We start from the raw sequence: 14,550 nt of genomic DNA, 5'->3' as shown, positions 1-14,550 counted from the left end.
GACGTCTTTTATACTTGCGTACGAGTCCGCCTCTACCCATTTTGAGAAAAAATCGGTAAGGACTAGAAGGAAACGCTTTTGCTTTGAATTATGCAGAGGTCCGACAATATCCATGGCCCAGCGCATAAAGGGATAAGGCGATGTGATGGAGGAAAGAACTTCGGCCGGTTGTCGGATAGTTGGCGCATGCCTTTGGCATTTTTCGCATTTTCGTGCGAATTTCTCGCAATCTCCGATCATTGTTGGCCAATAGTATCCGTGGCGTTTGATTTTCACGGCTAGTGATCTTCCGCCGGAATGGTTGCCGCATGAGCCGGAATGTATTTCCTCCATTACTTTCCTCGCCTTTTCTCCTTCCAGGCACGTCAGGAGTGGTCCGGAGAATCTCCATTTGTAGATTTCGCCGTCCACTGTTACGTAGCGTGCGGCCTGTGTTCGGATCTTGCGAGCTGCCCATTTTTCGGCGGGCAGTTGCCCGTCGATAATGTAGTCTCGAATCGTCTGAAGCCATGGGGTATCACAGCCGTAATCAGATTGCTCCGATGGTGGTGGTATCGTAATTTCTTCTTCCTCGTCGTCTTGACCCTCTATGAGATTGACAACGACTGGCGGTCCGATACTCGGATGTTCGATGAATTCGACCGGAATTACCCTTTTGAGTCCTGGATCGGAACTTGATGCTAAGGCCGCGAGGGCGTCCGCCTGGACATTCTCGGAACGGGGGATCCGGGTAAGGGCGAAACAGTCGAAGTCTTGAGCTAGACCTTGGACCAGTTTGAGGTACGCGTCCATCCGTTCGTCTCTGGCTTCATACTCTCCGCTGAATTGACTGGCCACTAACTGGGAGTCGCAGTAGGCGTGGAGATTACGTATTTTTAAGCCGTGAGCCAAACGTAGACCTGCGATTAATGCTTCGTATTCGGCCTCGTTGTTTGAGGCATGGAATTCCAGCCTGAACGATTGTTCCAAGATCTCGCTCGTTGGAGATGTGAGACGGATCCCGATACCCGATCCTTGCTTGGATGAGGATCCGTCGACGTGGAGGAGCCAGGTGGAATTTGGTTCCTCATTGGTTATTGCTCCCGTTGGAAGTTCGACCAAGAAGTCTGCGAGCACTTGTGATTTTGCGCTCGTCCTTGGTCGGTATTCGATGTCATACTCGCTCAACTCGACCGCCCACTTAGCCAATCGACCTGATTGACTTGGGCTATGCAAAATTGTCCGTAAGGGAAAAGTCGTGAGGATGACAATCGTGTGGGATTGGAAATATGGTCTTAGTTTTCGGGCCGATGTTACGACCGCGCATGCCAATTTTTCCATCAACGGATACCTAGATTCGGCATCCAGCAAGGTTTTGCTTATGTAGAAAATAGGTTTCTGCTCTCCGCGTTCTTCCCTGATCAGGACTCCGCTTACGGCCGTTGCCGACACCGCGATGTACAAGAATAAAGGCTCCCCTTCCACGGGTTTTGCGAGGACTGGAGGAGTAGCTAAATAACGCTTCAGCTGTTGGAAGGCGTTTTCGCACTCTTCCGACCATTCGAATTTTTTATTTCCTCGCAGGACGTCGTAGAAGGGCAGGCACTTATCTGTTGATCGTGAAATAAATCGGTTAAGTGCTGCGATTCTGCCGGTCAGTCTTTGGACCTCCCGCTTGTTCTTTGGTGAAGCCATCTCGATTAGTGCGTTGATCTGTTTTGGATTTGCTTCGATGCCGCGGTTGGTGACCAAGTAGCCGAGGAATTCTCCTGATGCCACGGCGAATCTACATTTCGTCGGGTTGAGCTTCATGTTATGGGAGTTTAGTTGTGCAAAGCATTCTTCGAGATGTGACACGTGATCTCTTGCTTTGAGGGATTTGACGAGCATGTCGTCGATATAAACTTCCATCGTTTTTCCGAGTTGTTTGGAGAACATTCGGTTCACGAGTCGTTGGTAAGTTGCTCCAGCGTTTTTGAGGCCGAAGGGCATTACCTTATAGCAATAAGTTCCGCGATCGGTAATGAACGCAGTCTTCTCACGATCGTCGGGATTCATCCTAATTTGATTATAACCTGAGAAGGCATCCATGAAGGATAAGAGTTCGTTGCCCGCTGTTGCTTCTACCAATCGATCGATATGTGGTAGAGGGAAGCTATCCTTTGGACATGCCTTGTTTAGGTCGGTAAAATCTACGCAAACTCGCCACTTCCCGTTTTTCTTTTTGACTACTACGGGGTTGGCGAGCCAGTCCGGGTATCTTACTTCCGTTATCGACCCAACTTTAAGCAATTTTTCGACCTCATCGTTTACTGCGGCAGCACGTTCGGGTCCTAGCTTCCGTCTTTTCTGTTTGACGGGTTTGAATGTTGGGTCGATATTCAGCTCGTGACATGTTATGTTAATGTCGATTCCCGGCATATCTTCCGCAGCCCATGCGAAAGTATTAAGGTTCTTTTTAAGACAGGTTATGAGTTCTGTCCATAAAGGCTCGTGGAGATTGGCTCCAATCTCGACGCAGCGTTCTGGGAAGGCTTCGTCGAGACAGATCGTTACCACGGGTTCACATGCTGGCTCGCGTTTTTCATCTAGAGCTGCGATGCTGCGAGACTGCCAGAAGAATTCCGCTGAATCCTGACTTTGCGTATCTTTGCTGGAGGTCTTTTTCTCCGCTTTCTTAGGAGTAACTTTGAGGATCGGTCTCTTTCGTTTTAGTTCCGCGGCGAAACAAACCTGCAAAACTCTTGGATTTCCCCAGATTACCTCGACTCCGTTAGGGGTCGGGAACTTGAGACAAAGATGGTAGGTTGATGGGATTGCGCGCATGGTGTTCAGCCATGGCGTCCCCATGATAACGTTGTAAGATGCGGGGCGGTCAACGACTAGAAACTCTGTGATGTTCGTCACGGTTCCGGCTTTGACAGCGAGTCTAATCGATCCATAGGCCATGGTCGTTTCCCCCGAAAGTCCTAGCAGTGGGCTTGGGTATTTCGCGATCTCGGATTGACTGATCTCCATCTTTTCAAGAGTGTCTTTGAAGATGATATCGGCCGAGCTTCCGGTATCGATTAGTACTCTAGCGACGTCGATATCTCGAATCGTCAACTCGATAACAAGGAGATCGTTTCGAGGTTTGGCTCGATCGATCGTTTCTCCCCCCTTGAATGAGATGATGTTCGCGCACGTCGAATCTCGCATGTCGTTCCTGATCGTTGAGTGGCTTTTGCGGGTTAGATTGATCCGTAAGTCCCCCTCCTTCTAGCGCCAAACTGTGGGAACCGAAATTCACACTGTCGATTTCCGTTTAAATAAGGAAACTAGGAAAACCCTAATTTCCCAGAGGACCCGGATATCTGTTAATTACCACACGTCAAGCAATCAGAACACGAGAATAACAACGATAAAAATAAGAAATCGAAAAGAGAGCAAAGTAGATCTTATTCCGAATCTGCGTATGAGCGTTACAACAAGGTATAAGCCTGGGCTCGAGAGCTGTCGGCGAGATTCCTAGTTCTAGCAACCCTAAGACGGCTAAACCTAATTGAGTCGCAGCTCGAAATAACAAAAACGGAAAATTGCCTAAATTGCTCTAAGTGCTAAGTTTGCTCTGAAAAAGTTCTCCCCCTTGCTCCTCGCCTAGGACTCCTTATATACTAGCTCCAAGGTCGGTTTACGCTTTTACTCTTCTGCCCTTAAGCCGTCATAGCATAAAAATGGAGATATTCCATTTTTCCCGATCTTCACAATTATCTTCAAAACTTCCGTATTTATCCGCGGAAACTTGACATTTATCCTTCCACGTGGGCCAAGCGTGAACCACGCTGTGGTTTACGGGCTTTTGGTTAGGAAAATCGTAGGATGCGCCTCGAGTCGTGTTTTAGGTCCCTTTAGGCCGTCTTCCGACTCGACACGTTTACTACGAGTTTTCCGCGGTTTCTAATCCGCGAAGTTTGATCGACGAATTATAATAGCGGGAAACATGGACTGAGCTTGCTACGGTCTTCGGGAGATAGCATTCGAAGGTTTGGCGAGAATGCAAGGACTGGTGTCGTATCGATGTTCGGAAAGGTTCAATCGCTACACAGCGACCGAACTTTGGCTCGAGCCCGGTCGCTACGTAGCGACCGAGCGAGACGAGTGCTCGGTCGCTACGTAGCGACCAAGCTTTGGCTTGAGCTCGGTCGCTACGTAGCGACCGAGCGGGACGATCGCTCGGTCGCTACGTAGCGACCGAGCTTTGGCTCGAGCTCGGTCGCTACGTAGCGATCGAGCGGGACGATCGCTCGGTCGCTACGTAGCGACCGAGCTTGGCTGAGCTCGGTCGCAACGTAGCGACCGAGCGGGACGATCGCTCGGTCGCTACGTAGCGACCGAGCTTTGGCTCGAGCTCGGTCCCTACGTAGCGACCGAGCGGGACGATCGCTCGGTCGCTACGTAGCGACCGAGCGGGACCGAGCGGGACGATCGCTCGGTCGCTACGTAGCGACCGAGCTTTGGCTCGAGCTCGGTCACTACGTAGCGACCGAGCGGGACAATCGCTCGGCCGCTACGTAGCGACCTGTTTCGAGCTTTTCGTCGGACATCTCGATTCTTTCTTCCGTAAAGCTTTTTTGTAAGAAAGAGTCTATTCCGAAAAATACTCTTTGGAGAAATTCTTATTTTCTTCCTCGGACGTTTTGAATGTTAAATTTGTCGTAACCGTTTTTGACCCCAACAAACCTAAGAACCCATAATCGAATATGGATTGTTTGATAAAGAATTAAAACCATAAAACCCTAATCTTTTATGAATCAAAAATCATAGGGTAATAGATCAAAACCCCCAAAGAGTAAATCGAAGTTCAAAATTTCGATACCCCAAAGCCTAATTGAGATTGATCACTTGATCAATTAAAATTGAAATATTTAATGGTTTTGAATCTCAAATCGAATCCCATTGATCTAAGATAAAACTCGAAAACCTAAAATCCTAAAACACATTTGATTTTTGCATAAACCCTAATTCCAAATCTGATTGATTGATTAAAACTAATTGAATGTTGATTGAGATTGAATTTGATCATATTGAAATCGAAATTACTAGCTTTGATAGATTGAAATCCAAAACCCTAATTTTGTAATAGAAATTTGAATTTGATCACATAGAACTGTTGCTAGTATTGATTCATAACTAAAAAATTGATTAATTGATTGAATGATTCAAGATTGAAACCCTAATTGAAACCGCCTGTTAGGATAAGTTTTCCATATAACCTAGTCTTGATTGTTTGATATCGAATACTTGAATCTGAAACTGTATAATCCGGTTAAAACTGAAACTACATGCTAGGTTAATTGTTCTAGACTTGATCATACCTTGTGGCCGTGCGGCTTGTTGCATCATTCATACATAACCTAATTTGATCATATTAATTGATTGCAATTACACTTATAATCTTATGCTAAGATGGTAATGAATTGATTCCATCAAGTAGCCGTGTGGCTTGATCTTTGACTTGGCCGAGAGATTTGCTTGTGCATTATTGTATTGATTTCATCATGCATATTTCGTATGAAATGATAGAAACCACCTAATCACATGCTAGGATTATTAAAACTTGATTGTATGATCTGTTTGTTAATAGAAATTGCATGTTTTAGGTTTGCAAATCATATGCTAAACATTAAATCAAAATCGCATGCTATATATAGAAAATTAAATCGCATGTTTAGGTTTAAAATCTGATTTTGTTAATCACATGATAGGAATTATAAAACCTAATTGTTTGATCTGATCTCTAATAGAAATTACATGTTTTAATTTTAGAAATCAAAACATTAACATTAAAACTGAAATTGCATGCTAAAACCTAGAACCCTAAGTTATTAGGGTTTTTGTCTTGGCCGATTTTATGCTTGTATAACTTGATATTTTTCATGCATAAATACATGTTTGAGGTTGCATAATTATACTAAGAATAATTACATGTTCTTGTGTCTAAATCTTATTAGAATTAGGATTTGAAATTTAACATAAAATCTGATCGCATGTTTATTGGAATTTCCTGAAAATTTAAAACTAAATAAATTTAAATTATAATTGCAGAATTTGATCATATGAAACCTAGGGATAAAATTTCATGATTAGATTGACATTATTCATATGCTAATTGATTGAAAATCGATTAGACCTGGGAAATTGAAATCGCATGATTAAATCCTATTAGAAATAGAAATTGCCTTGATCACAGGCTATTGATTGAAATCTGATTTGGTTGCTTGATAACATGATATGTTTAAAATCTGAATCGTATGTCTTAACCAAATCTGATTCGTATGCTTCAAACCCAAAATCTGATTTGTTTGATCGCCTAGCTCGCGTGCTAAGATATTAAAATCTGGATTGATTGTTAAAGATAAAATCTGATTGCATGCAGCATGGAACCTTGATTTAATTTGCTCAGTCACATGCTCACATGATCCAAATCTGATTTGCTAGCTGATTTCTTGATTGAAAATGATGCCTTGCTTGTTTAAAACATAGATATTGCATGAAATCCTATCCGCATGATTAAAAGCTTGGCCGTAGGATCAAAACTTCATCATATGCTAAACTTTATTCGATTACATTGCCTGGCTTATATGTGTTTTTAAACCTTGAATTATACGCTGAAAAATCTAGCAAATCCGAAACACATAACCTAATCCTAAAACTGTTTGGATTTGGCTTGGCCAAGACTATACATGTTCATATTAACATTTGTACGATCGTTTCTCAAAGCCTTGGCCAAATGAAATCTTAGCCAAATTTTAAGACATGATCACTTGTTTAAAACTTAAAATCTCATCATAAAATTACTACTTGGCCGAAATCTATAAGAATCTTAGAACCATTCGGATTTGGCCTGGCTGAAACTTATGTTTGGCCTAATGAACAATCGCATGATCTTTATAGCCTTGGCCAAATGTAGAAGCTTAGCCTAGCTTAAATCTTGATCAAATGCAAAGTCTAAATTCTCTTGGCCAACCTTTAAAAGACCTTGACCGAAGGCAAAAGCCTGGCCAAAATTGAAATTTCTATTGGCCAAATATGAAATCTAGTCAAACTAATAGAATCTCTTGGCCAAAGCATTTTGGTAAAATCATCTTGGCCGAATCCCCTTGGCCAAAATTCCTTGGCCAAAGTCTTTTGAATAATCTATCTTGGCCGAATTTAAATCCCTATTAATCTAATCAGACTTAATTTATTTCTGGCTATTTTTTGCACACTTTGATTTATTTAATGCATGATGTTTTCAAAATTATTGTCTAAAGAAACAAAATTTGATGTTAAATTACCTAAGTTTGGGATTCAATACGAGATAAATGAACATTAAGTGTTATTATCTCGAGGGGGAGAATCAGAGAATCCCAAAATCCCTAAATAAGTTAAGAATCCACGACAACAATAGCCCAAATAGAACTCGGCCAAAATCAAATCTGAAAACGAAATTGCACAACAGAAAGATTATATGGAGATTAATGATTGGTAAACCAGTCATGCCATTCCGGTTAAGTATGCGACATTCTATTGAATGGTTTAAGATATGCTGCCCCTTTGAATAATGGAATTGATAATATGAGTATTCACCATGATATTTTGAAAATAAGCAAGGAATTTTGTGGGCTTGATCACCCACGGATGGACTGATCATCCATCATATGTGACGACATATGGTTGTACATATCCTTGTCAAAATCTGCAATAAGTTTGCAAGAGTAATTGGTGATACCAGTGGATTTATGAATTCTTATAAGTTGCAGCAAAATTTGTTCGCATAAAGCCAAAGAACAAATAGAGACTCTCCCATGAATTTGATAAAGAGTCAAGAATTAATGTTCCCATATAGAGAAATTAAATAAGTTGCTCCACCACAAAGTTATAAGATGGGAGATGGATCTGATATTGAATTAAGTGTATACGTTGGATATAAATCTCCATAAGAATACATAAGGCCACGAGAGATATGATTAAGGCTAAGCCATGGATTAGATAAATCTGTATATCCAACATCAGGGAGAGAAATAATAAGCTGGTAAACGATTTCAAGAATGAATAATGATCCTCAAATATGAATATAAAATAAGAGTCCAAAGAATGAATCATTCTCAGAACTTAAACAAGTCAATTGCCAGACATGTTTGATGACCCAAACTGAAATATACCAGCGGGTTATGCTCTAATAAAATTGACATTGGACTTAGTTAAGATAACACGGTTCCATACATGTATTACTCGAAAATGAGAAGAGCAGAAAATTGAAATGGCAGATCCGAAATTAAGGTTGTCCAAAGGAAACCTTAGACATGACCATGAATAAAGATCAGGTACCTGAAAATAATAAGATCTAAATGCGTTATGTCATGTCTGGATTATAAATGGAACCGGTAAAATAATATCGACATCGATGATGATATAATATTTGAATACAAAAGCGCTTGACAAAAGCGAGGATCATGAAACCAATGTCTATCATAGAGTGCACTCAGAGAAATTACTCAGAGAAATTTATTAAGCAAATTGATAATGCTATAAGATGTGGTATATGAAATATCTTAAGAGAAGAGATGTAGTCAAACCAGTTGAACATAAGTAAATCTTTGGTGAGAAAACATAATAAGAATGGCGAAATTGCATAAGGTTCTCACAAAGACCTGGAATCAATTATAAAGGAGACATACTCCTATGTGGTGGATGCAATGACATTCTGATTCCTTATAAGTCTGGCAAATAAAATACATATCTATACGGTCCACTGGATAACGAAATTTATGTGAAAGTTCCAGAGGGTATCGAACTACCGAACACATCAAGTTCTCGAGAACAATATTGAATATCTTTATGTGAACGACTTGAATATCCTAGGAACCTCTGGAGAAATTTCCCAAAGATAGAATGCCTCAAGAAAGAATTCGAATTCAACATGAAAGGTTTTGGGAAAACAAGATTATTGATATACCATGATTTTCACCCGTTTTTATACATGGTATATAAAGGTTTTAAGATGTATTAATCATGTTTTAGAGTCTTTTCAAAGCAAATACAGGTTTATTCACCTGATGGAATGAAATGATACTTTTGGGACATTTTGGAATGCTTTTACGCAAGGAAAATCGATCGACGCTTGAAGAGCAATATCGGTCGATCATAATCACTTACTATCGATCGACATACATATATGTGCATCGATCGATACCCAGTCACACAGATGAAATCGCAAATTAAAAGATTTCATTTCCCAGAAGATATATTATTTACAACTTAAGTCCCTAGCCGCCTGTTAGGCTATATGTACTAGGGTTTTGTATCATTTCTAGGCAGACACTTGCAAAAGACCTAGTTTTGGAGACGGAGCATTTTGGTTACCATTAGGAGAGCTTGGGAATATAGAGATAGATCTGAGACTGCAAAACAGAGAAGATCTTGAACTCCTTTATTTCTATTACTCTATCTATTTGTGTTCTATGTTTCATTTGAGTTTATTTCACACCATTATGACTTTGTCTCTCATGAATATGTTTGAGTAAACCAATTGTTAGATTTAGGTTTCTCACCATGGTTGAAATTTTGTACTGCTAATATGACTATTGAAAAGGTGTTTTGATTGTTCTTTCATTGCTGATGGACTTAATGCTAAAATTGAGATTGATCACCTTCATTTTAGATCTTAGGATTAATTGAGTCCAACTAACCGTTTCTCCTCAATACCTGAACCCATTTGCGTGATCTAACTAACTCAGGCGCAACGACAGTTGGTCTGAGAAGGTTAGAGAACAAGTTAAACCCGTTCGCAAAGCTCACTAGAATAACCGTCGATCGATGCAACTATCGTTTTGTCGATCGATCGTTACAAAGGTGTATCGGTCGATGTACATTAAGTCACATCGATCGGGACTCTCTCGAGATCAAAATACGACAGTTGAGATCCGAGATCTAGCGAAGGTAACCTATCCGGTTAAATCAATGTTTAGTTCAAGAACCATTAAACCCTTTAGTCTAAACTAAGTAAAAACATTTTACACCTGAGAATTACCTGGATCTAGCTACTTTCCCAATCTTGAAACCACTTCAATTCAATCTATTGAATCACTGTTGTTTTCGATTTATCATTTAGTGCTTTTAAAACTATTAAAACCTTTCAGTCTATATTCATTTCTAATTACTTAAGTCTGTTGAGTAATCCTAGAGTCTCTGTGGATTCGATCCCTAAGTACTACATCTGAACCTCTTTTGATGAGAGTAACACTCTTTAGGGTAATTTGAGTGATATCAAATTTGGTGCCGTTTCCGGGGACTCTTTCTTATTACCATTAGATTTAATTTAGAATTTAGTATAGACTTGTTACGAAAATCTTGCTAAAGTTTTCTTTCTTAATCTGTTATTCAGACACAAAGAATGGAGAACATAGAGCGCGACCAACCATTGATCGACGGGAATACGTTTCCATCGAGCGACGATGAGTCGGAGGAATCGACCGATACGGAGTCACCAACATCGATCGATACCGCCCAGCCGGAAGCAGGTAAGTATTCTCTTACCAAGCCCGCTAATGAGAAAGTAGTCCAAACTGAACTAAATGGTCAAACGAGCAATGAAACTAGCCAAACTAAACAGGGGACTGAAATCCATGTTAAGGAAAATTCCACCTTAACTAAAGGTGAAGATATAAAATTGTCCATACAAGACTACCTTGATCCTGGTAGGACCTATTCCAATAGGTCCGCTATTAAAATACCAGGAGACGATACCAAGAAATCTGAGTTTAACGCAGATTATTACCGTATGGTTCGTCAAAACCCATTCCGTGGATCCCTCCCAGAACACCCACAAGATCATATTGAGACTTTGGAAGAATTAATACCAGATGAATATGATCGTTGCAAACTATTCTCATTCTCCCTAGAAGGAGAAGCCCTCAGGTGGTTGAACTGTTTAGCAACAGGATCACTTACTTGTTGGGAAGAGATTAGAAGAGCTTTCCTTAGAGAATTTTTCACTGATGAACGCTACTGGGAAGTAAGAAAACAAATTGATACATTTCGCCAAGGTCCACGCGAATCATTTAAAAATGCTTGGGGAAGATTCAGAGGCTATGAACTTGAATGTCCCCATCATGGTTATTCAGAACCACAACTTCTTAACATCTTTTATGGAGGTGTTAATTTGAGCTACAAAACCACACTAGATACAGCGAGTGATGGAAATTTCATCACTAGGAATCCCGAAGGAGCTAGACGCCTTATCAAGAATATGACAACGGGAAGGTCCTATGAAAAAATGGATGAAGAAATAGAAAAAACTACAAATCCAAATGACAATTCTGATTTATTAGAAATTAAGAATTCCCTTAAAACCCTTCATTCCTTTCTTCAAAACAAACACCGATCTGATATAGCCCAGATCGACGAAAACGCTATGTCTGACACCGATGATTATTCGGATGAAGAAACAAGCTTCTCTGATCCTTCCTCTGTTTTTCATGTCGAGAGCTTTACCCAAGCTTATGACATTGCTTTAAAATCACGTACCTGAAGAGAAAGGTTCAATATCAGACAAGCTCTTACTGGCAACCGTAAGACGAAATCGGAGTTTTACGGAAAGATAAATATGGTTTACGGAGAATTGATGGAAAAAGCAGATTCTTTAGGAGAACTAATCCGAAAATTAGAAGGTCAAGTAGCTGAAATAGCAACTGCAATAAAGAGAGATGCTGGATGTCTTCCCGGAAGGACTGATCTAAACCCAAGACGTCAAGTCAGTGCCGTAATACTGCGCAGCGGGAAAACCCTCGGAGCAGGCACGAGGAATAATTCAGATATTGGAAAACCTGACGATGCCGATGAGACCGGGAAAAGCAACTCTCATCCCATTTTTCTTGACGAACTAGACCCAAATCCATCTCAAGACAACCGGAAAACCACCACTGAAAAAGCTAAGGAAAAAGCAATAGACTTAGAACTAGAAGAAGACACGGATATTGAGGATGAGATCGATCGACAGTACGGAACTGACGTCGATCGACCCAAAACACCCACCGTCGATCAACAACCAGAGAAACCCATCGATCGACGGTCTACTCAACCCGAACCCATAATTGAAAGAGTCTATTGAACTTTACCCCCTTTTCCTCCTAAAACGCAAACTAAGAAATCATTAGAGAACGCAATCTGCAAGAAAGCCTTAGATAGGATTTCTGTCGAGATGTCTCTTAGTAATGCTATAAAAATAGCACCTTCAATTAAGAAGTATATAAAAGTTATGACATCTCCAAACTATCCAATCGCAAAACATAGTGTGATGATGATTTCAGAAGAAGTAAGTGCTATGATTAAAGGAGAAACTCTAACGAAGAGATCCGGTCCTGGTAGTTTCGTCCTAGATTGTAAGATAGAAAACACGCGTTTCCCTAGATCACTATGTGACCTCGGTTCTAGCGTGAACCTTATGCCTTACTCTGTTGCTGTGACGTTAGGATACAGAGAGTTTATGCCAACTCCGATCACCCTGGTTTTAGCTGATAGATCTATTAGGGTACCCGAAGGAATTCTCGAAGATGTTCCCATAAAGATTAATGATTGCATCGTGCCTACGGATTTTGTTGTGTTGAAATACAGACAAGAACCCAAAGACCCCCTCATTCTGGGTCGGCCATTCCTAGCTACAGCTGGAGCGATCATTGACGTCAAGGAAGGACGAATTAATTTGAACATAGGGGATATCTCGATGACTTTTGATATGGAAAAACTGATTAAGCGACCTCTAATAGATGACCAGACATTCTACGTGGAAAAGGTTTCTGAGGATGAACGAGACTCTTTCATTAACATGTGTTCAGACAACCCCTTAAAGATACCCTTAACCACATGGAAAATGAAGTGTTTAGCATATCAGATAGGACAGACGATTACACGCAACTAATGGACGCTAGCATCGACGTTGCAAACGTAGAAGAAAATGACGATTCCGAAGTTGTCATCGATCGATACCTTCAAGATACCGTCGATCGACAACCTCCTTCACAATCAAATTGGTCTAAAGATAGAGCACCAAAGGTAAAATTAAAACCTCTGCCCAGCGGTCTTAAGTACGCTTACCTTTATGATCAATCCTACCCTGTTATCGTCAACGCCAATCTCACTAGCGCAGAACTTGCTTTATTGCTGAATAAATTACGCAAGTACAGTAAAGCAATCGGGTATTCTCTCGATGACATTCCTGGAATTTCTCCTGATCTTTGCATGCATCGGATTAACTTGGAAGATGACGCTAAAACGTCAATAGAACAGCAAAGGAGATTGAATCAAAATCTGAAAGAAGTAGTTAAGAAGGAAATTATAAAACTCCTTGATGCTGGAGTTATTTACCCCATTTCGGGTTGCAAATGGGTAAGCCCCGTACATGTTGTACCCAAAAAGGGAGGTATCACTGTAGTGAAAAATGAAAAAGACGAACTCATTCCGACTCGTACCGTTACTGGTCATCGGATGTGCATTGATTATAGGAAACTGAATGCCGCTACTAGGAAAGACCATTTTCCCCTTCCCTTTATTGATCAGATGCTGGAGAGATTAGCTAATCACCAGTATTACTGTTTTCTTGATGGATATTCCGGATTTTTCCAAATTCCTATACACCCGGATGATCAAGAAAAGACAACGTTTACATGCCCCTATGGAACTTTCGCATATCGCAGAATGCCATTTGGTCTATGTAACGCCCCCGCTACTTTCCAACGATGCATGATGTCAATCTTTACAGATATGATCGAGGACTTTATGGAAGTATTCATGGATGATTTTTCAGTCTATGGATCAGATTTTAAGAGTTGCCTCGACAATTTATGCAAGGTATTGGAAAGATGCGAAGAAAAGAACCTTGTCCTAAACTGGGAAAAATGCCATTTCATGGTAAACGATGGAATAGTATTAGGACATAGAGTTTCCGCTGCTGGAATAGAGGTCGATAGAGCTAAGATTGAAGTAATGACCAGTTTACCCCCATCTAAAACTGTTAAGGACGTACGTAGTTTTCTCGGACACGCCGGATTTTACAGAAGATTTATAGTGGACTTCAGCAAAATCGCTAGACCTCTAAATAACTTACTGTCCAAGGATATTAAATTCGATTTTACCCCCGAATGCATGAGAGCTTTTGAAGATTTAAAGAAATCCCTTATCACCGCCCCTGTCGTACAAGCCCCCGATTGGAATCTTCCTTTCAAAATCATGTGCGATGCGAGTGACTTCACAATTGGAGCAGTTTTAGGCCACAGGAAAGATAAAAAGCTACATGCTATTTACTACGTCAGCCGCACGCTTGATGAAGCACAACAGAATTATGCAACAACAGAGAAAGAACTATTAGCTGTAGTTTACGCTTTTGAAAAATTCCGTCAATACTTGATTGGCTCACGTGTAATAGTTCACACTGATCACGCTGCCATCAAATATTTAATGCAAAAGAAAGATGCTAAACCTCGACTCATACGCTGGATTCTACTACTCCAAGAGTTTGACATTGAGATTAAGGATAAGAGAGGAGTAGATAGTGGA

General features: G+C 40.7%; 1 protein-coding gene across 1 annotated transcript; it reads right to left on the bottom strand.

Annotated features, from left to right (window-relative positions):
- Positions 1-1,634: 1,634 nt before the first annotated feature.
- Positions 1,635-3,400, bottom strand: LOC125607246. The gene is made up of 2 exons (XM_048777137.1): positions 2,457-3,400; positions 1,635-1,639 (listed from the first exon to the last, which is right to left on the bottom strand). The coding sequence occupies exons 1-2, from the start codon at positions 3,175-3,177 to the stop codon at positions 1,635-1,637; spliced, it is 726 nt and encodes a 241-aa protein (XP_048633094.1). The 5' UTR covers positions 3,178-3,400.
- Positions 3,401-14,550: the final 11,150 nt, after the last annotated feature.

This window comes from Brassica napus, chromosome A3 (assembly GCF_020379485.1).
Source record: "Brassica napus cultivar Da-Ae chromosome A3, Da-Ae, whole genome shotgun sequence".
NCBI lineage: Eukaryota > Viridiplantae > Streptophyta > Magnoliopsida > Brassicales > Brassicaceae > Brassica > Brassica napus.
This window is presented reverse-complemented; position numbering and strand designations above follow the sequence as displayed.